Here is a 23,071-nt window from a genome sequence, read left to right as displayed (position 1 = left end):
GTGTGAATCTCTTCTCTCCCATCAGGTCAGGGAAATGGGCCTATGTCTCCTCCCTCTCAACTACCATCCCCTAACCCTCCAACCCACCCATTTTCTTCACCACCACCTCCCACTTCCCAACCCTGACCCAAAACAGGTCTCCACTGTGTATGCGTGTGTGTGTAACCATGGGGACCCAGGAGTTCTATCACCTCTTCATCAGGGGAATTTTCACAGAAGCCCTAGGATCTCCACATCGGGTATAAACTTCTGGGTTTCCCTGGCCCTCTGGAGGCTATCTGGCTTGTTGTCTTCCCAGATTCCTTTCTTCCAGCTTCTCAGGTGAGGGGGCCCTCAGCTGGGATTGAACAAAAGAGAAGTCACATACCCTTTTTCTGCTTACCCATTTCTGAATAAAACTTAACAATTCAGGCAGGGCCTCCAAAGGTCTAGCCTCTAGGTATCCTACTTGAGCATGTTGTGCAATCTGATGAGGCAGGAAACAGCTGGGCCTCTCTACCAGACCCTGTTGGAAATCCTCCACGCTCCCCCCAACCCACACCCATGTCGTGTGCACCAGTCCACGGACCTCAACCACAGCAAAGTTTATTGGACAGCAAGGGCCAGTGAGGGCAGGAGTCCTCAAGAAGGATGTTCTGTCTGGGTCAGAAAAGCAAACATGCACTCGGGGAGCTAGCAGACCTGCTTGGAAGACTTAGGTGCTCCTGTAGGGGTCTGTGTGGAGGCTCCTGTGCAATGCTTGGGGAGGTGCTATAGCACTACCTGGGCCTGGTAGTTCTGGGTGTTACTACAGGCTTTTTGGGTGTTATTGTAAATTCTGGATGCTGTTGTAGAGTTTGGAAACCTTGGTGGTATAGTGGTTAAGAGCTACATCTGCTAACTGAAAGGTCAGCAGTTCGAATCCACCAAGAACTCCTTGGAAGCCCTATGGAGCAGTTCTACTCTGTCCTATAGGGTCACTATGAGTTGGAATAGACTCGATGGCAACTGGTTTGGTTTTGGTTTTTGGTTGTAGAGTTTGGGGTATTATTCAGGAGTTACCCTGGAGACTATTGTGGGGTTTTCTGGGCTTCCTAGTAGGGTTGCTGCCGAGTTTCTATAAGGTTACTCTGGAAGGTCAGGAGCCTGTGTTACTGCCTGGGCCCACAAGAGGAGAAGGAGCTAGGGCTGAAAAAATAAAGTTAGAGAGTTTGCAGGGGGAAGGACAAAGGTGGCCCATCTTGCCAGAAGGAAAGGGGTAATCTGCAGACTTGAGGAAATGAGGCCTTGATCCACCCTGTCTTGGTATTCAGGTCCCAAGCCTCAGCCGACAATCTCATTTGTTGGCAGTGGGGGGTTGGGAATGAAGAAGGATCCTTGCTCCCTTGCAAGCGATTGCAGGTCAGACTTTGTGCATGTTCCTAGCTTTCTAAAGGGAGGAAGAACCAGGCACAGGGGCCTAGGCAGTAGGATGGCCCCCCTAGGGATCCTCCATGGTCTTCCTGAGTGTGTGTCCCCAGCAACAACCAAGGTCTGAGCTCCCACTTCATGCTTTGAGCCCTGCCCTGGGTGCTGCAGGGAAGACTCCAAAGGAAACAGATATAGACCCTTCTTCTTGGAGACCCCAGTCTTACAGGGATGACAGACCTTCATCTCAGGCTCAAGAAAATAAGTGGGGAATTGTTCTTGCAGCCGCATCATGGAAAGCTCCCTGAAAGAGGGGAGTGTGGCATAAGATTTGGGCAGAATGGTGGGAAGGAAGGGGTTCCCAAGCAGGAGCCAGGCTGAGGTAGGGTTTAGAGGTGAGCCAGGATGAAGGTGAGTTCTCACCCCAGAGACCTAGGGTAGGGAGAGAAGAGTCATTCACATTCATAGCCATCATTCACCTCACAAACATTTGCAAGAGTAGCTATGTATCAGCATGATATAGGGGACACAGAGGAGCACAGAGAGGAGTCAGAGAGGCACGGACAGAACTAAGGAGGCTCCCAGAAATTCAGCCCCTCCCCCAAAAACCAGCATCCACTTGCAGAGTCTCTGGGTCCATGCTAGCTAAGCTTCTGCCTCCATGCCTCTCCCTTCCAAAAGAAGCTCATTTTCCATAATTCTAGCTTCTCCTTTCCCAGGGTCCCACCCGGTGCCCCAGCCCCTGCCACTCAAATATGCCACCTTCCTTTCTTCTGGCAGACTTAAGAGCATCTTCTTAGCCACACCTACAGCAGCAGGGACTGGAGCTAAATATTCTGAGCATCTTCCGAGCAGCAGGGAGGAGTGATGCCAGGGAGTCGCCCAAGAGGCCCAGGAAGGAATGGGTGAGCTTCTGAGTTCAGGCCTGAGATCCTCAGCCCGACTTTGCATCTTGCTGGAAGAGGCATCATTCATCCGCCCAGGGGTGGAGATGGGGCAGGGGGAGGGGAATGAAAAACACCCACAGCCCATTAACCTACTTTTGCAACTTCATTAAAACAGAGTCTCCGACATGTCCCCATAAATTGTCTTCTGAGGAGGAAGCCAGATCCCACATTGAGCTCTGGCAGCAAAGCCTCTGAGGAAAGGCTGCAATGACCAGGGTGGAAGAGACACTGTGTGTGTGTGTGGGAGGGGGTCACCGAGAGGCTGTATAGGCTTGGCCAGTCCAGTTGCCTGCTACAGGATCTCCTGGGTGGGCAGGCCACTGGGTCTAGGGCAGGGAGGGGATTTTATATAATATTGTGCCATTCCTACCCTGATCAAGAACTCTCAGAGCTTCCTGGAGCCCCTCATAATAAACCTAACCACTCTAACCCTTTAGAGGTCTCCTTCAAGAAGCCCCATTCTGTCCTGAAGTCCCCTTCTCCATGGTGTACAGAAGCCCCCAGCAGCCTCCAGAAAGCCGGAGGCCGGCACTGCCCTGGCTGGGGAAGGAGGCCTAGTTTAGTGGCAACAGCACTGACCCAGGTGTCAGCAGGGTCAGGTTCCCACTCCCCATCAGGGTGACCTTGATCTAGGCCTCATAAGAGTAGTGACTGAGTGCACAAGTCCTGGAGAGGGAATGCCAGGGTTCAAATTCTGCCTTTGCCATTTAAGGAACTCTGCTAAGTTATATAACCTCTCATTGCCTTAGTTTCCTCAGGGGAATAACAACAATACCTTATAAAGTTGCTGAGTTGTAAATGGAATGACCCATGGAAAGTCCATAACCCTTAGGGCCTGGCACATCCTAGGGGGTCAATAAACAATAAAATATTGTTGTCATTGTTATGGACTTATTTATCTAGGGTTTCATGGACCTGAAAAGGACCTGGAAGTTCATGAGGAAACTGAGGCCTGGAGAGATGAAGTGACTAGGGTCAGAATCGGAACCCAAATTTTTTCCACTGAATCCAAGGATCTTCCCCCTACACTTCCCCTCTGGGCCTCAGTGTCTTCATTTGTGCAATGAAGAGATTAGAGTAGACCAGCGGTTTCCTTCTTTCTTCTTCTTCCTCCTAGTCCTCCTCCTCCTTCTTTTGCCTTAGAACCTCTTTTCAAACAAACATGGCTCAGAACCCTAATATAAAAGTGCAGCTGCTCTGGAGAAAATCGTGGGGAGGGGGCTCTGGAGCCTGAGCAGTGGCTCTTCCTTCCTCTGCCCCAGTAGCAGCCCAGAGGCCTGTTGAAGCTCTGGGGCTTTACAGACCCCAGGTCAAGAGCCTGGCCCGGCATGACCTCAAAGGCCTCCACCACTGGTCCTCTAGGAGGCTGTGCCCCAGAAAGAACAAGAACCTCCAAAACCACTTTGGGCGAGGAGGAGAGGCCTTAAGAAAGAAAGAACTGTGGTTAAGGATTGTTTCAACACCCTGTCTGCATAGAAAAGGGGCAGAGGAGCGAGGGATGCTGGGGAATGGACCATACTCCATGTAGAGTAGCTCCTTCTGCCTGCCTAGGTATCCCACCCTGACGTGTCTCCCCCTTCTCCCCGCTTCCCAGCTCTGAGCTGCCTGCTCTTCTACCATAGCTGCAGCCCAAGAAAACATGGCCATAAAACAGACATTTGCTTTAATTTTCACTTGAAGGGGCAATTTAGCACAGGCCGTTTGCAAGCTGTTGGAGTTCTTTACGAGGCTCTATCATGTTTTCCCCAAAATGCTCCCCCCAAGAGGATTCCTGGGGTCAAAGTTCACAGATAACTATTTAGGGGGAAGATGGGTTAGAGAGAGCATGGGAGATTGGAGTGTGTGTGTGTGTGTGTGTGTGTGTGTGTGTGTGTGTGTGTGTCAGGAGTGGCTGAGAAACTAAGGGCAAAAGAAAGTCAGGCCAGGCCAGCCCCTGGTCAGATGTTAGTGTTGTGTGACTTTGCCCAAACTTCCTCCCTCTCTGGGCCTCCTGCAGAGGCCAGTCCCAGTCATAAAAATGAAACACTGTAACTCAGCCCCTGCCTCTGGGGCCCTCACGCATTTACTCACAATGACCTGGATATTCATATTCACACCCAAACCAATTTCAATGAATCCTGACTTTGGCATTTTCTGCTCTGTGATCTCTGTTAACTCTCACTTCCAGCAACTTCAGCCCCCAACAAACTGCTGACCCTTCTCTGTCCTCAGTTTCCTCCTCTTGGGTTTCCCCTTGCTTTCTAGGGTCCTTCCTCCCTAGGAGAAACTGGTAGATTTTACTAGATTCTCCCAGCTGCTCTGTGGTTAGGGGAAATCACCAACCCCACCTCCTTCCAAAGCTGGGCTTAGTTTCCTCTACCTCCATTTTCCCAGTTATCACCTCTTCTCTCCAGAGCCATGGGCTGAAAGCCGTCAGTGGGAATAAGCCTCCCACACCATAAACAGAGCAGCTGCTCCCAAGTCTGGATGCACCGAGGTCCTTGGAGATCACAGAGTGGGTAGGGGCTGGGAAGTTGGGATCTTGGGGTCCCTGAACATACTCCAGTTCCCTTTCAGTTCCCTGCAAAGAAAGTGTCCTGCAGCACAGAGGTGTGGGGGTGTACTCTGGGGCCTTCATCCAATCCTCTCCCAGGGGTGACTTGGGAAGTAGGGGTGAGCCAGAAGCCATAATATAGGACAGGGGTCTCCCTTCATTCAGACCCTTCCTTCCTCATATTTCTGAGGAATTTTCCTGGCCTTTTTGAATAGTTACAACCTCAGTATTCTCAGGAAAGGGTGATGAGGCAAGAGGGACATTTTTCAGGCTGGGAGAGACCCCAGAGGTCAGGGTAGATGGGGGGCAGGGTGTCTTGGAGGCAGGGGGATTGGGAATATGGGAATCTGGGGTGGTGGGAAACCCTGTGATTCTCACAGAAATGGCATTTGCAAAGGAAACTCCACAAAAGGAGCTGACCCTTGGAAGCTCGCTGAGTCATTCTGTAGCCCAGTCCCTCCAAGCAGGCTGGGGATCAGGGACCCCATTTAGGCCTGATGTCAAGCACTGGGGATGATTTGAGAGGAGTTGAGTGTGGGTTCTCCCAGACACTTATTAAGGAGAAAGGAAACAGGGCAGAGCCCACAAGAGGAGAGAGGTGAAGGGAGAGGACCCAGTCACAACTCCCCAAATATCTGAGAGCCTACTATGTACTCTGTGGTATGAATTAAGCTTCCAGGTACTCGACCTTCTCTAACACACAAAAGAATCCTGTAACATTATCCCCATTTTTCATATAAACTGAGGGTGAAAGACATAAAGGAGCTAGTCTAAGATCACACAGATCTGAGACCAATCCTGAGTCAGGAGCTCTTAGGACTCTTGGATTTAATTGTCATTGATCTAGTTACCACCTCCAGCCTCCTGAACCTCTATTTTGTAAGGGGTTATCTGCGCATCCATCTGTACTTGAGTGTCTGTCTACATCTTCACAACCACAGAAAAACAGATTCTTAGAGCAGGAGGTCCTACCTCCTCATGGTGCAGTTTGGGAAGCTGATGCCCAGAGAGGGGAAGCTGCTTGCCCAGGGTCACACAGCCAGGACGAGCCAAAGCAGGGACTTAATCCAATTAAGATGGATGTTCCTCCCTGGAACCAGGTTCTAAGCTACTTATACATACTGATGCCAGGCACCATATAAGGCACCGGGGAAATAAAGATGAATAAATACAGGCCCTGTCTTGAAAGGCTCAGAAGTGGGGAGACAGGTTCTCCCACTCCAAACTGTAGAGAGACTTATCCTCTAACTGCCAAGCACTACATGCTAAGGAAGAAGTTGCTGTAAGCTAGGGCAGTCAAGAAAGGCTCCCTGGAGGAGGTGGGTCTAAACCAGTAGAGATGTGAGTGGGAAAAGGGCATTTGCCCTGGTGATCCATTCAGAAGTAGGAAATGTAAATGTATATGACCCAGTCTTCTTTAGGAAGATTCTTCTGAAGGATTACAGATGAGGCTGAGGAGATAGGCTGGGGCCAGTTCAGAGACCTTGAGTGCTAGACTAGGGAGTCTGTGCTTTACCCCATGGACACTGGAAAGTCACGGAAGGCTTTTGTCTGGGGTAGGCGGGAAGCCAGAGGTTTATTAAGAAATTTACCCTGGAAGCAGCTCACAGGGCAGACTTCCTGGGAGCAGACCCAAGGCACACAGGCATGCGTGTCCGTGTGTGATCTCTGGGTGAGGGTCTGTGTGTATGTATGCACATACATGTGCACATACACCTGGTGCTGAAACCAGGAAAGCCCAGTTTCACAAAACTTCCCTGGTCAGTTTTGGGGGTGGTAGGATTATGGATCCCTACCTCCCCACCCCCTCCTTTCTCCCTCCAGTAATAACCCTGAATGCACAAGAGCACCGCCTCCTTCCCTAGACCTTCCACATGCCCCACTCTCTCAGGAGGCATGAAGAAAGCCCTCCTAGGAGCAGACACACAAACGCCTGGGGACAGAGTGAGCATCTTGCCACCTGACACCTCCCTAGAGTGGGGAGATTGCCCATTCAGCATCTCGAGGAGCCCAGGGCAGTGAGGAGTCAGGTGCTGGAGGGTGAGGGGACTGCTGGGGAAGATAGCCCAAACAACCTGGACCCATGTAAACTCAGAGGGGAGCGGTCACTGGGAGAAATGCTCTGGAGAGGCAGAGGTAGAGATCAGGAGGGAGAACCATTCAGAAAAGAGGTCACTGGGAGCATTAGGACCCCACCTGCCCCTTGGCTTCCTGCTCACTACCCTCCTTGCTACAGGCACTGACTAAAGTAAGGGGGAGATCCGCCTTGCCTAAACAGCTGTTCTATTTTGTCCTCCTTTGGGACCCACTGTGCCCAGTAGCTCAGGACATTCCTCCCTTTTTCCTCAGCTCAGAGACCTCAAGAGATGGGGGGCTATGACTAATGAATCCTGATGGGCTGTCATTACTGTGACCTGCAGTATCAATTAATATAATCTCTAAAAAAAAAAAATTTTTTTTTTTTTTAGAGATTATTATAGCCATATCATCAGGTTGCCCACGGAAAGGGAACTGGCAGCCAGGATGCCTGGTGCTATTCCCATGGTTTCCCTTCTGGAGACCCATGGAGAATCCTAAGGCTATAGAACCGTAGGAACCCAGTCAGAACCAATCTTGCAGAGGTCCCAGTTCCTCCATAACCATCTGTTTGCTCACCTCCAACCTGGGGAGCTCACACCCCACCAGGCATAGCATTCCACTGTTGTTAGCTTGTTGAATACATGCCTTTGCCCCGAAGACCTTGGTGCCCCTGTCAGGAAGTCTAGAGGATTTCTGCCATCTTTACAATCCCGAGGTCTTCCCAACCCTCCTCCAGCCAACCCACAGAGCCTACCATCCTGATATGTGATAATCTCCTCGAATGTCCAGTCCAGGGTAACCCAACTCTGCCCTCCATGAAATCATCCTAAATTCTAACCTCAAGCCCTCCTGCTCTAAACCCAGCCTTCTTCTGCTGCTGTTTGCCATGAGCCACTCACTGGACAGGAAAAGGATTTGCCTTCTGAGGAGGCTTCCAAATCTCCGTCCCCACATTTCTGTCTTTTGATCGTGTGTATCTTACCCCTGACTGCCAGGAAGTACTCCTTGATATTTAACCTGAATCTTGCCCTCAATGGGAAGGACCTGAAAAGGTAATTTATTCAAAGTCCTATCCCAGCCTCCTGATAATTGTGGCTGTGATGTGTTTTTGTCCCGTGTTAACCTTCCAGAACTGCTCCCCCACTCCACACCCCAGGCCAGTGCCCCCACTTCCCCCCATCACCCCAGAGCAGTCTGGGAGTGCCTGCCTCCAGGCCTGGCTGTAGCTCAGGATGTCAGCCTCAGCCCCAGTGGACTGAGCAGAGAACCGTCTTGTAGCCCAGCCCCCAGCCCTCACTAGAAAAGGAGGTAATTAGGAGCTGTGAGGTCCCTGTCCCCCAACAGGTACAGCTGAGCAGCTGCATCCATCATCCAGGTCAGCTGCCAGAGTAGGGGAGGGTCACATGCCTCAGCAGGACCAACAGGAGGGCAGAGAGAGGCCGGGGGGCGCCAGGGATTGGCTAGTCTGCGGCTCGAGAGTCAGGGCTGTAGGGGATAACCTGAGAATGACCTTGTGGGGACTTCAGCCGCCCCCCCAACTCTGTTCCTCCCTAGACACCCCCCACCTGCCCCTAGTTCCTCACCCCCGGTCCTACCAACCACCCTAGCCCTGGTATTTTCTCTTCCCCTTCCATGGTACCTGACTAGGGTGTAAAGGCCCCTCTTACCTTTTTTTTTTTTTTAAGAAAAATGGTCTCTTACGTGTGCTTAATAGGCCTGAATAAGTGTGTATGGGGGCTGAGGGGGTGTAGTTTTCTGGCCCGAATAAGGGCTGGTGACTCCGTGAGAAACACACCGCGGCTGGGCTGGCTCAAAGGAAGAAAGAAAAAGAGGGAGGGGGGCCCTGTTTGGATGGAGGAAGTGTTGGTTGCAGGTGCATTTTCTCTAATTGCCTGCATCGCTGCCAGGCCCTGTGAGGAGGCCGTGTGCTGGCAGCGCGTGCACAGTGCTTCCGCCTGGGTGCAGCAAGGACGTGGCTTGCATACTTGCACTGACCTGGGTGTGTGACCACACGCTGCAGCACACTTGGGGAAGAGATGGGCTTGTTGCACTTGTGCCTACCTTTCTGTGTGTGTGCAGGCTCATGTTCACACATGCACATGTGTTGCTGGGCCTGTCTGTGCACACCCACACAATGGGCTTTCACCTTGACTGTTTCTGATCCAATACACTGCACCTCAACCCCTCTCTCAGCTGAGTGGGCAAGGACCTCCCCCAGCCACAGGTCAGGGTGGCAGCTGGCAGTAAAGAAGAAAGGGAAAAGAGGAGGAGCGGCCTCACCAACACCTGTGAAGGTTCTTCGTTATATATGCAAATATCCTTATTAGAGATGCAGAGTGCTTCCTAAGCTAATCGCTGCTGCTGCTGCAGCCCTTTCTGTGTGGATGTGCTGAGCAGAAGGAAGCCACTGGCTGGGGGAAAGGGAGGAGGCAGGTCTTCACATCCTCTGGCTGGAGAGTCCCCAGGCAGTCCTGGGGATGGGCGTGAGAGTCTTGTGCCTGTGCCTGGGACAAAAGCCTGCTATGGGCAGGCAGGGCAGAGTCAGCAGGCCACAGCACCGGGCACTTGGCTTCGTCTGGGCAGGCAGGCCCGAGCTGCCCCCTGCCCCAACCTGGGTCAGGATTTGCCAGCGGGGTCCTGCAGCTAAGTGCACCCAGGCACAGAGACAGGGCGGGGTGCCTGCGCATCCCCCACCCCCACCTCTCCATCCACCAAGCTCAAAAGCAAAGGTTCCTCTGGATCCTAAAGCAGGGAGCTAGCCCCTGCCCCATAGGACACTAGGAGCCTTCACACCCCCAATGGCCCAGCCAGACACACAGAATTATACATAGCCTGCTTCCTCAGGTCTCATCTCTTCCTCTTGTCACCTCTCTTGTCAAACACTCAGAAAAATAGACTCATTATAGTCTTTTTATTCCACCTCACCATAGAGAAAGGAGCCTAACCATCAAGAAGGGAGCCAAGTCACCTCCCCTGACCCCTGCCTTCAGCCCCATTGAATACCCATTTATAGACTAGCCATTTCTTGGGGCTGCCTTGTGCTTTTCCAACCTCACTGCCACCCACATGGCACCAGAGACAAACACATATGGCAACACATAGTCAACTCATACACATCCCCAGAAAAGCTCAAACAATCATTCCCCTCATCACAGGGGCATACACTGTCCCATTTCTATTAACTTGCACTTGGACACACAACCACACTTAAACAGTCCTGCCAGTCTCTGCTGTCCTTGTGCACACACGTCACCCCATTTTGGGAACAAAAGTCCAGAGAGACCTCCCCTACCCTACCCCCCACCTCTCCTTTCTTCACTTCTCCCTCCCCATCCCGCCCTCCTCCCTGGGCACCCGTTTGCCAGGGTTATTTATAGAAGCAAGCGATAAATTCAGTGTGTTTCTCCGCGCGCAAAGCTATAAATAATGGCACAGATCATTAAACCCTGAGAGCAGGCCCAGCCGCCCCGCAAACAAGATGAAGTACAAACCACCACGTGAGAGGGAGAGAGGGAGGCGCAAGGCAGAGCCCCAGATCAGGGCCAGGGGAGGGGGGCTCAGCTTGCACCCCTCAGCCCAGTCCTAGTGAACTTGGGCCTCAAAGTGGCCTGTAGGGCACTAGGATAGGGAGGAGGGCAGAGCTGAGGCCTGGGCTTTCAGGCTGGTGAATGGAGCTCACCCACCCTCTCACCCTCATCCTTGCCCCAGCTCCTCGTGCCCCACCTAATTTCCAAACCCTCTCTCTCTCCCTCTTCCATTTTCTTTCCCATCTCCCCACCCTCTGCTTATTTCTCTACATCCCTCACTGTTCTTCCATCCCTTCCTATCTTCCAATTCTCCCCTTCTTTCCACCTCTCCCTTTATCTCTCCATCCTCTTCTCTCCTTTACCTTCTGCCCTTCATCTCTCCCTCATCATCCACCTCTTCTCCTCCCCACCCCTTCCTTCCTCCCACCTCAAATCCCTGGGCCCCAGGAGGGGCCCTGATCCCACTGAGACCTCTGAGGCAGAAAGCCCCCTGTCAGCAGAATGCTGGAGCTGGCTGCTGATTCAGTGTCTGTAATCTTCCAGGCGGAGGCAGCTGTGGCAGGGGGGCAGAGAGGGGGGACAGGGAAGATGGATGGGGAGTGTAAGAACAAAATGGCACGGACACCAGGGACAGGCTCCCGGCTGAGTGAGGTTCCAGGGAGCGGAACCAGAGCCCCGAGCTTCAGCCCAACCCACCACTGCCAGCTGGTCAGTTGAAAAAGAGAAGTGCTTTTTGGGTATGGAGAGAGAGTACCATGGGAGAGAACAAGGCAAACAGAAAGAAGCGGAGGGGGGCAGGTGGGGAGCAACCGAGAGAAGATATGGGAGAAGTCAGAGAAAGGGAGGGGCAGAAAAACAAGGGGCACTGATAGGGGGCAAGTCCCATCCGTCCCACCTCATCCCCCATTTCATGTGTGGACCCCTAAGCAGTCGTATCATACTCCCAAGTCTGGGCTACAATGTGGGAGGTTTGGGGATCCCAACCATGGCTACCACAACCCTACCTCATTCACATTTAGAAGTAGCTCTACCTTTTGGGGTTCATCCACCCTAACTCTGGCCTACTTTTGGAGGTTACTGTCAGTCCCCCCTCTGGGTCACCTACATTCTAGGGTCTTCTACCACTTCTGGCTAGAAAGTTTTCACTACCTCTTGCTTCAGTTTCAGCTTTCCTTGGGAGGGCAGAACCTACATCCAACAGGAGCCCCAGAAAATCAAGAAATGCTCAACTCTTTTGAGGCATAATCAAACCCAAGGATGGTGGTCAGTATCTCCTTCTCCAGGGATGTCAGGCAAATAGATTTCATATGGGGCGGCAGGGATAAGACTGGACATTAACCCAAACCTGCCGGTGCTAAGTGTTGGGAGATGCTGGATGGGGTAGTTAAATACTCTGAAAGTTGAGGGCAAACCCATGGGCTTGAAAAAGGTGCAGCCTGGCTTCGTGGCCAAGGGGTGAACAAGACAGCCTTGGGGCCTCCCCACCTGCCCTGCCCTCCTCACCCCATGGCCAAAGCAGCCATCTGCTCCTGCTAGCTCCCCTGCTGGCTGCTTTGATGCAGAGCTTGGTTATTTGTTGGGGGATTTATAGTAGGAGCCAGGACAGCAGCTAAATCCCTAAGCCACAGAGGTAAATCAGCTGCCTCGATGGGCCGGAACGAGGGAGCTGTTGGGTTGGAAGGCTGTACAGCAGGGCTGGAGAGGAAAACACTTGTCCCTGCTCCCTGGGGGTGGCTGCCAATAAATCCCCTCAGGCACCGATTAGGGCTGGTGGCCTGGCCAGAGCTTGCGAGCTATCGGTGCTGTTGCAGAGATTACACCACAGTGGGCAGTGCCCACAGAAATGGGCCACAGCCATGGGCTTGAGGATGGCCAACAAGAACTGCTCAAAGCAACTGGGCTAATAACAATGGGTGGGAGACCAAAACCTGTTTTCCCTAGAGCTGCGTGAAGAAGTATTGTGGTTAGGAGGGCAGGGTCTCTAGAGCCAAGATGCCTGGGCTCAAGTCCTGGCTCTGCCACCTAACTGTGTGACTGTGGGCAAGTTTCTTAACCTCCCTGTACCTCAGTTTCTCCATGTGTAAAATGGGAATGAGAATAGTTGCTACCTCACAGAGTTATTGTGGTAATGGTTAAATGAGATCCATGCATAAAGTGCTTAGATCGGTGTCTGGAACATAGGAAGTGTTCAATATATTGTTAGTAGCACTGTCACACAGAACATGTTGTTGAGGCTGGGTTAGAGCTGGTCTTACACAGAGAAACGAGAAGGAGCCAAATGACGTCTGGAGGAATCTGGGGGTGCCAAGATGATGTTTAAAGAAACAGGGCTCTCTGAAGCTCCTGGTAGAGAAAGTGAGAATAGCTTCTCCCAAGGCTGGCACCGATTCTTGTGGTTCAGAGCACAGGCTCCTTTAGACAGAGCTGCATTTGAGTTCCAACACTTTATTAACTGTGAGACCTTCAGCAAGTTCTCTAACTTCTCTAAGCTTTAGTCTCCTCATCTGTAAAATAGTGATAATAATATTTATCTCACAGTTATTGAGAGTACATGAGATAATACACAGATAAAGTGCTTAGTGGAAACTTGACCATATTAAAGTACTCATTAAATTTTAGTCTTATTTTTCCTATTATTTCATCGAGAGAACCAGGGCTAATCAGCAAGCTCTGAATCTAGGCACTGAGCTCTCTGGGACGCAAGCAGTGCAACTAACAGGGGGTGCTACTGACAAAGGCAGGAGGAGGGGAGGAGGGCAGGGGTGTGAAGATTGGGGGACAAGGGCTGTGAGGATATAAGGAGAAAGAGAGTCAGGAAATGTAAGAGGAAGATAGAAGCAGGTAGGTAAAGATGGGGGTCACTTGGAGTAAGAAAGGAAGAGAAAGGGGTGGCACAGAGATGTGGTGGGGGGGAAGAGAGATGGAGGAAAACAGAGGAGAACCCTACAGGGGGAGGAATGGATGGCGGAGAAGGGGGGAACAAGATGAAAAACTAAGAGAGCCTCAGAGCAGCAGTCAGGGAGGTAGAAGAGAAGAGAAGGGGGCTGGGGAGGCTTCGGACAGAATCAAGGGGCAAAGAAATGAGAGGAAGTGTCCAGGAGGAAAGAAAGAAGAAAAGAGACTGATGTATGGCTGAGGACAAAGGAGGAAGAGTCCTATCTGGGAAAACAGCAAGCCAGAGAGGAGTGGCTCGTTATGCAAACATGATTCCAGTGCTGCTTCCCTGCCCTCTCCCTAGCATTCATTTTCAGCTTGGCTTCCCTGGCCTTTCTCCTGGGCCCTTCCTGCCAGCCTCTACCTTCTCTCCGCCATGCCCCAGGGCATATTTGGCAGCAGGGAAGGTGAGGGGCTTGGACTTGGTTCACCAGGGGGTGAAGTGGGGAGGAAGGAAACAACCCCTAAAGCAGAACAGAACCCAGGGGTCCATGCCTCCTCCTGGCAGCTCCCCCTTCATCAACATGAAGATGCACAGTGGCTGAAAAAATTGCAAGAGTGGGAGAATAACAATAGCGTTTTGCCGTTTACAAAGTGTTTTACAAGCCCCATCTCACAACAACCCTTTCAAAGCAGGCAATACTATCTGCATTTATCTTCATCATCATCAGTTATATAATACTATCTGTTAAGTACTTTACATGTATTAACTCTTATTCTTGACAACAACCCTATGAGGCATTCTCATGCCCATTTTACGGACAACAAAGCTGAGGTAAAAACATTAGGTCCCATGCCCCTCCCTCTTTGCCTCTTCTCCAATCTTTTGTCTTTGCTTGACCCTCTTTTTACTCTCTCATCTTCTCTTGCCCTCTCTTAATTCCCCTCTTCTAATCATGCTGCCTCACCAAAATTGGCTTTTTTTCACTCTCTGGGCACTTCCCCTGGTGACCTAGGGTGATTGGATGAGATTGGCAGCCCCTTCATTTGGGGGCCAGCTGGCAGGTAGCACCCAAACAGAAATCATACAATGGCTGAAGTGAAATAAGACCATGTCTTCAGAGCTTTTCTCCACTTTCTTCCCAAAAAGATCTGAGATGACCTATAAGACACATATAACAGAACCATTAAAACACCTGTGAAAGAACAAGAATAGGTAAAGAGGTGGAGGTAAGAAAGCTGTCCCCAGAAAGGAAACCTAAGAATGGATACTTACCGCACAGGAACCCAACACTTCGCCCTCAGCTAACACTAAAACTAGACAAAACCAGGTAGTAGCTAAAAATCCTCTTTGCCTACACCAGAAATTCACTCACTTGTTCATGGATCGTGTACTAAGCACCTACTACGTGCCATGCATTAAAGACAAGATCAACACCAAGGGTATACATTTCTCTTCAGTCTGTAAGTTCAAGGAGAATTTGCCTGAGATGAGCTGGGCACATTTGGTGCAGAAAAATTGGAAGTCCTCTGGGCTGCAAGAGCTCGAGAACAGTGAGGAATGTGAAAGTCAAAGGCCAAGGGACCCTGAAAGAAGAAGGGCCCCAAAAAGGTATCCCAGTGCCAGGCCCCTCCTGGAGCTGAGACACTGAGGCCGAGGTGTGTCAGTGATAGCCATCAGACCTGGCTTTCTGCCCCCAAGCCCTCTCAGCCCCCCTCCTGCTCCCAGATGGCCTATCTGGGACTAAGTCCTGCCCCCAGTCAGTCTACCCACCTTCCATGTGACACTGGTAAAGTCTGCACCTGGCTTCTTCTGCTTTTTAGCACATCAGCATGGGGATCATCAGGAACCAAAATAAGTCGGGTGAAAATAATATCCTACTCTCTCCCACGGAAACAAAATCTGCCCTCCCTGTTGGCACGACTTCAGGCTGCAGGAGGAATAAGCACAGATAAGAGAGGGAGCTTGGGCACAGAACAGGTGACAGGGATTTACAGGGAGGAAGGAGATGGATCCCTGTCAGGGAAAATCTCAGAACTGCAGGCCAGGCTCCCCTCCACAAACAATCACAAAAATGCTGCCCCTTTCCCAGCAGCAGCAAAAAAGAGCCTACACTCGTATATGCCTGTGTGTGAAATACACTCGTATTAAACTGAAAAGTTAGTTCTTAGGAAGGCTGACACCTGGCCAAGAGATATTTAAACTGGAAGAGCCTCCAAGCATATGACACTGGCTATATACCCGGGGGTACCCTCTCCATGGTCTCACGCTGGCCTTGAGGGAGGTTAAGTGGTTGCGGGGACTGCAGACTAAAGCACAGTCCCTGGGGAGGTGGGTCCCAGTGGGTCCAAGTACTCACCAGCATGTACCAATCATGCCGTTACCTGCTCATCCATCATGAAAAACTGACCTCCTTATTTTTCCTCTCTTTCTCTTGCCTAGGAGCCCTGGTGACACAGCGGTTAAAAATTAAAAGTGCTCAGCTGCTGACCAAAAGGTCAGCAGTTTGAATCCACCAGCTGTTCTGCTGGAGAAAAGATGTGGCAGTCTGCTTCCGTAAAGATTACAGCCTTGGAAACCCTATGGGGCAGTTCTACGGTGTCTTATAGGGTTGGTTGCTATGAGTTGGAATCGACACAATGGCATTTGTCCTCAACAGGGGTTCCTGAGGAAAAGAACCTAGAGTTAAAGCAGAAACGCATAAAACTTCCCTCAGAACAAAATTATTATAACTCTGTCACACACAAAAAAAGCTCATCCCCAGCTCCTCCCCAAACCAGGACCACTCTCTTACTTTCAAAGCCTGACCAAGCCTCCAGTGAGTGTACAGTCTGAAAAGACCATCCACAGAGAATGATACCTCCCAGGTAGGTCAGGCAACCAACTGACGGCAAAGCCTTCCCTGAAGTGACCAGCTCTACAATCCACTGTAACCCACTACCACTGCCGTTGAGTTGATTCTGACACATAGTGACCCTATAGGACAGAGTAGAACTGCCCCATAGAGTTTCCAAGGAGCGCCACAGTGAAATTCCAGCTGTCTTCCAAAAGCACACATTTCCTCATGGGACAACCTTCAGTGGTTCCCTAATGTATAAAGAACAAACCTGAATTCACAATAAAGTATTAATTCCTCAAATTGGCCTTTAAAACAGACGGTGGTAATAGTTGCATAACATAACGAGCACAATTAATGTTTCCAAATGGTATATGTAAAACATGTTGAAATAGCAAATGTTTTGTTATGTATGTACTTACCACAATTTTTAAAAATTGCTTTAAATGTGATGGCTAATTTATTCTCAATGTATTTGAATAAAATTATTTTAATGGTTAAAAAAATTGGCATTTAAAGCCTTCCTCAATGCAAACCCATACTGAATTCCTACAATTTTCCCTTCTTCCATCGCTCCTAGATACTAGTGCCCTTATGGCTCAAGGAACATGCCCTCAGCCATCCTGTCTCCAGTCCATCTTGCCTGGAATGGCCTCCCTACCCGTCCCCAGAGCTTCCACATGCCCATCAAAGTCTCCCAATCCTCCTCCAAGGCCAAGTTCAAATCCCAACTTCTTTCACTCATGCAAGTTGTCCTCCCCACTACTTGGACCTCCGGATCTTGTTCACTTTTGTGCCCGGTGCTGAGAGATAGCCTGGGAATATTTGCAGAATTGAATTAAGAACTCCAAGTCTGTTCTCTGCCAAGCTTTCTTTTCTGAGACTCACAGGGTTCCCCGAAGTAAGGAGGCCAATCAGGGACAGGGAAGTGGCAAATACCTCCAGAACCCCACTTTCCCAAGCCAGGGGTGAGGCCTTTGGAGGATGAAGGCTGCTGTTGGAGATCCTGTATTTGCTTCTAGGCATCCTGAGACCACTGGGCTGGATACTTCTGAGGGGTTATGGGGGCCTTTAAACCAGTGGCCTCAGGCCCCCTTTCTTCCTATGGATCTTCCATCTGTCACTGTCTCTCAATCTCAATCTTTGTCACTCTCTTTTCCAATTTTAGGCTGGGAATGCCTTCTGCATGGGCAATGCCACCTTCTCTTGGAGCCTTACTTAAAATGTGATCTGAGAACCAGCAGCATCAGCATCTCTGTTAGAAAAGTGTTAGAAATGCAAGCTCTCAGGCCCCACCCCAGACCTATCCAATCCAATTCTCCAGTTTAACAAGATCCCCAGGTGGTTCGTGTAGGCATTAAAGTTTGAGAAGCTCTAGTCTAAAGAACTAGAAAGGCCAGGTGAGGTGCCCAACAGAGAAGCTGAATGCCTAAGAGATTCATTCATTCATTCAATATTTAATAAGCACATACTGGGTGCAAAGCATTGTGCTGGGCATTGGGGATACAGTAGTGAATGATTCAGACCAGGTAGCCAGGCCAGAGAGGATGAGATAAATGTTTCCCACCTGGCTGTGTCAGCCCAGGTTCCCAGAGTGGAAGGAAGCTTGGGTCAGAAATAGAGGTGCCCTGTAGAATCTCTCAGGAACCTGAGACTAGTGAGGGGATCCCCCCTCCCCCAAATCCAAAGACAGGGAATTAGTCATAAGACAGAAGAGATGGACTGACGAGAATCAGAAAGAGTGCTGAACAGAACGAAACGGAGAAGATGGAAGTGATGAAAAGTGAGTCTAAGACAGGCTCTCAGAATGTCCTCCAGCACTTCACAGACATACCCAACTCTACTTTTTGACTTCCTCATTGAGTGCCCCCCTCCAGGATAGCACAATGCCCCCCATCCCAACTCCCAGTGAGATGGTCTCCAAGGACGGGATCCTCAGGAGCACTGTCTGAATGCCCAGGCCCCTCCAGCCCCACACCCCATCCCCAGGACTGGTATGAAAAAGATAGGCCACGTCTGGGGAAAGGTGAGTGGTTCCCCAACCCGTCCCCAAGAGGCCCTGGGGCAGTGTCTGGGGAGGCAGGATGGTGTAATACACTCTTAAGCACATGGCTTCTGCAGCTAGACCACTTGGATTCGCCCAACTGCCAGAGATACAAAGATGATCACCAGTCACTCACAAGGGTCATCATCAACAGCCTTGCTCTGACCAGTCTTCTGGGGTGGGGTGGGGGGGGGGGACAAAGAACTGTGCTTTAAACACTATGATATGCATGGAAAAAATGCCACTGAAGGGCAGCAGACAGGGGCACGAGCCTAGCCTGGCCTGCAAGTCAAAAACCTCAGACACTAAACTTGAAGGATGAGTAGGAGGCTATCAAGTGCATAACACGTTCCTACTAGGGATGAGGATAACAGTCAACAGGAGATGAAAGGCAGGGGGACTGGTATGAAGGGCATAAGAATATTAAGAATCACACAAACTCAGGAAAGACTGTGAGGGGCTTCAGGTGAAAGTAAGAAAGGAAGCAGGGAAGGAAAAAATAAGAAACAATGTCGCTGCCCCCTGGAGAGCTAACCACTGCATCAGGAAGATGGGACACAGACCCAAAGCAGAGTATGGGCAGGTGGGAGCAACACAAACAAGTCTAGGACGAACAAAGAATACCAGGCTGGAGACTCAATAGCTAAACAGTGAAATATAAGAATTCAAAAAAGAGTTCCTCCATGGTCACACACTGTCCTGGGTATGGGGATGCAACAGTGAACAGAACACATAAAGTTCTTACTCTCATAGAGCTTATCGTCTAGTGGAGGGATACAAGCCATCATTAAGCAAACAAATAAATTAATAGAGTAACTTCTATTTTTTCTTTATTTTATGAAGAAAATAAAGCATGGTAATGGGGTAGAAAGGGAATGGGATGAGGGTTAGTTAGAGAATTGCGGGCTTCTTAGAGGAGGAGATATTGGAGCTGAGCTGTGAATGACTGGGAACCAGCCAGGTGTCCAGATAGAAAGCAACAATATAAAGGCCCCATTTCTGAACACAGACAGGCTAGTCTAGCTGGAGCCTGGGAAGTGAGAGGAAAAACAGCTGGACTTCAGGTTGGAGACATAAGCCTGGGCCAAACCACCTGAGGCTTTGTGGGTTGGGGTGGAGTCTGGATTTCCTTTAACTATAATGGGAAGCCATTGAGAGGCTATAAGTTATCGTGGTTAAGGCCACAAACTGGAATCAGACTGCCTGGGTTTGAATTCTGACTTCACCACTACTGGCTATGCGCCCTTCAACAAGTTATTTAACGGCTCTGTGCCTCAGTTTACTCATTTTTAAAATGAGAATGATTATGGTACATATTCTCATAGGGCTCTTGTAAGGATTAAATTAATTAACATATTATGGAATGCTTAGAACACAGCCTGGCACATAGTAAGAGCAATGTGAGTTTTCGCTACAATTATTGGAAAGTTTTTAAACTGGTGAGTGACATGATCTGACATTTTTAAAAGATCACTTTGAATGCTCTGTGAAGAATGGACTATATAGGGGGATAAGCAGGACACCAATTAGGGGACTGTTGTGATCAGCAGCACAGGTGAGAGAAAACAATGACTTGGCTAAGATCATACAAGAGGAGATTGTGAGATGTGATCAGGTTTGGGATATAGTTTGATGGTGGGGCCAATAGAATTTACATATGGATGGGTATGAGAGATGAAGGAAAGAGAGGAAAAGAGGACTCTTGGGTTTGGGGCCTGAGCCACTGAGTGGATTCGGGTAATCCAGGGTGATCTGGGGAAGGCTTCTGGAAGGTTAGAACAAGGTTTGGAGGGAGAAAAACCAAAGGCATACAGCAGGGAAGAGGAGAGCCCATGTTGGGAGATCATAAGGAATGAGAGCGATGAGATGGGAGACGAATGAAAAAATCATTTAGGGGTCCTAGGTTTAAGCTTCTCGAAGGCAAGAAACGTTGTTTCTATTGGACACCTTAGAGTTCCCCATTGCTGTTCTGCATATGGTGGGTGCAATCAGGTATCCAGTAAATATTTGTTGCTTGTTGGGGAGTGATCCAAAAGGCAGTGTGGAATGGTATAAAGAGCACTCAACTATGTCTTGATAGCCCTGGCCACCTACTGGCTAAGGGAAACTGGACAAGTCACTGTCTCTCAGGGCCTCAGTGACCCACAAAGTAGTAAAGGTGGACCAAGATCTTCAAGGTCCCTTCTAGTCCTCATTCTCATTACCCGATTCTAAGACCAGAATGCTGAGCTTTGGGAACCCCTGTAGGTCCTTGAGAAGAGGTGGCAAGAGGTACTAAGTATGGCTATTGTGTGGTGTTTGAAGGGGAAAGAAGCAGAGGTTCAGTGAGTGGACTAGGGCCATCTAGATATGGGCCAATGAGGGCCTTGCCCACCAGGGTGGCTGGGATTAAGGGAAGAATGATCAAGCCAAAAGGTACTCTCCCCACATCCCCAAACTCTCCTGCCTGAGATATTTCAGTTCTTTCGCAACTCAGCAACTTCTAAATGTGGAAGTGTCTAGCTCAGTCATTGGATACCCTTTCTTTTCTATCTGCATTTCCTCCTTCAGGGATCTCATCCAGTTTCACTGATGACTCCCAAATTTGTATCTCTAGCCTGGACCATACCACTCAACTCCAGACCCATATATCCAGCTACTCACTAGACACATCCACTTGGATGCTTAGTAGGCATCTCAAACTTAATTTGCCCAAACATCTCAAAGTTAATGCATCCAAAACTGATCTCAACTCCTCCTAAAGTATTCTCACATCAGTTCAGGACAACACCACTCTTCCTGTCACACAGGCCAAGACCCTTGGTCTCATGTTTGACTCCTCTCTCTCTCTCACGTCCTGCATCTAATCCATCAGCAAATCCTTTAGTTCTACCTGCAAAGTATGCCCAGAATTAATCACTTTTCTCCACTGCACTACTACCTCCCTGGTCCAGGACTCTTTCATCTTCACCTGGTACTGAGCTAGGCTCCTAACTGGTCTCCCTGTTTCTGCCCTTGTTTTTCTCAGTCTATTCACAATGTAGCAGTAAGAATCTTCTGTAAAAATACAAGGTGGCCCCAAAGCTATGGCCTCCGGGACCTCTGTTAATCCAGAACTGAAACCATTCCAGAAGCCCACTCTTCAGACAAAGATTAGACAGGACTGTTAAACAAAAAATAATACACGTGAAGAGTATGCTTCTTAGTTCAATCAGATACACGAGACCAAATGGCTGGCTCCTGTCTTGTGAGAGGATAAGAAAGCAGGAAAGGAAAGGAGCTGATTGAATGGACACAGAGAACCCGGGGTGGAAAGGGAGAGTGGGCTGTCACATTGTGGGGATTGCAACTAATGACACGAAACAATATGTGTATAAATTTTTATGTGAGAAAAAAAAAAAAAAAAACAAGCTGGATCATGTCATTCTCCTGCTCAAAACCCTCCAATAATCCCCACCTTACTCGGACTAAAAAGTAAAGTACTTACTGATACTTATTGGTCACATGATCTGGTTCCCCATTACCTCTCAGGACTCATCACTTATTCTCTTCCCTTGCTCTCTTTGCTCCTGCTATGTAAGCCTCATTGCTGTTCCTCCAACACACCAGACATACTCACGTCAGGGCCTTTGCCCTTGCTGCTCCGCTTGCTAGGAATGATCTTCCCCCCGAATCCGCATGGGCATGTAGCATCTGGGAAATGGGAAGCTCCATATGTTGGGGGGCCTGAGTACAGATGAGAAACGGGGTGGATAGGAAGAGACAATGGATTCAGGACCCATGCAAGCAACAAAATGACTCATCTTCCTTAGGTACCTGGCTTCATGAGCTCAGGGGATCTCCTTATGGGGGACCTGCCCCAGCCAGGTTCTCAGGAAATAACCCATTCTCCGCCCTACCCTCAGAAGAGCCTCAAGCCCTGATGGGGTCACATTTCTTTAGCTTGTGGACCTCCTGAAAAGGAAATACCTCGCTCCCCCATTGCTGACTGGGCCAAGCCTCACTGGCAGCCAGTGCCTTCTGCCAGCTCACTCCAGTCCCACCTGATGCATCAGAAGAATCATGCTCCTGGACTCCCCCCTCCCAAAGAGCACAGGGAAGAATGAGTCTTCCTTCAATCATTCACTTTCATATTTATTTCCACCATCTTCCTGCTAGGCCTGAGCCCACCCATCCATAGTAAGTTCACTCCCTTCCCTTTCCCTCTCTTACCCTATCTCCCTTTTCTTCCTCTGCCCTTTTGGCTGCTCCCAATCACGAGGCCTCCCCCATTAGCACTCCTTTGTGAACTCCTTCTGAGGTCTCAAAAGACAGGGAGGCTGAGGAGAGGGCAGAGCAGGTGGGAAGGTTGGTGTGGTGAGGTCACAACCTTCAGGGCACAACAGCCCAGGACAGGCCTGAATCATGAGGGAAAGGCAAGTAGACTTGAGCAGAACGGTTGGGGGTGTGAGGATGCAGGCCAGAGAGACAAGGAAACAGATGCAAAGAGAAAGAGAACCTGTGATGTGATGGTAATGCACAGATAGCATCAGCCAGAAAAAAGGCGGTCAAAGTCAGAGGTAGAAAAGGGGAGAGCAAAAGCTGACAGATGGCAGGAGCCAGAGACAGGAGGGGCAAGAGAATCAGCCGCCCAGGCATAGAGCACAGACAGACTGTTTCAGAGGAGGCCAGAGATAGACCAAAAAGGGAGAGAGAGAGGAGCCAGCCAGGGAAGGAGGGGTGGAGAGACGGACAGAGACCCGCCCAAAGAGATGGAAAGACAGCAAGAGGGAGGGAGAAACAGAGATAAAGACACAGAGAGAGACACGCACATGGACCAGAAGGCTGCAAAGAAGGCGAGGGAGAAAAAAGTGGCGAGGCGGGGA

The 23,071-nt window shown here is 49.9% G+C and overlaps 1 protein-coding gene across 7 annotated transcripts in view; it reads right to left on the bottom strand.

The window, feature by feature from the left end:
* Nucleotides 1-576: 576 nt before the first annotated feature.
* SMUG1 (single-strand-selective monofunctional uracil-DNA glycosylase 1) overlaps nt 577-23,071 on the bottom strand; it is a 34,789-nt gene continuing 12,294 nt past the window's right edge. For 3 of the 7 annotated variants that reach the window (XR_010321833.1, XR_010321838.1, XR_010321837.1), the window contains one exon: nt 21,817-22,525. Coding sequence is in view for 1 of the 7 variants with exons in the window: in XM_064284122.1 (XP_064140192.1) it covers nt 16,000-16,012; nt 21,826-21,932 (120 nt within the window). In the remaining 6 variants the exon portion in view is untranslated. Of the gene's footprint in view, nt 14,509-15,120; nt 16,013-21,816; nt 22,526-23,071 lie in introns of those variants that run through there. The other 4 variants (XR_002787541.2, XM_064284122.1, XR_010321834.1 and 1 more) reach the window with 4 other exon arrangements.

This window comes from Loxodonta africana, chromosome 4 (genome assembly GCF_030014295.1).
Source record: "Loxodonta africana isolate mLoxAfr1 chromosome 4, mLoxAfr1.hap2, whole genome shotgun sequence".
NCBI classification, from domain to species: domain Eukaryota; kingdom Metazoa; phylum Chordata; class Mammalia; order Proboscidea; family Elephantidae; genus Loxodonta; species Loxodonta africana.
Note: the sequence above shows the minus strand (reverse complement) of the source record. Positions and strands in the feature narration are given on the sequence as shown.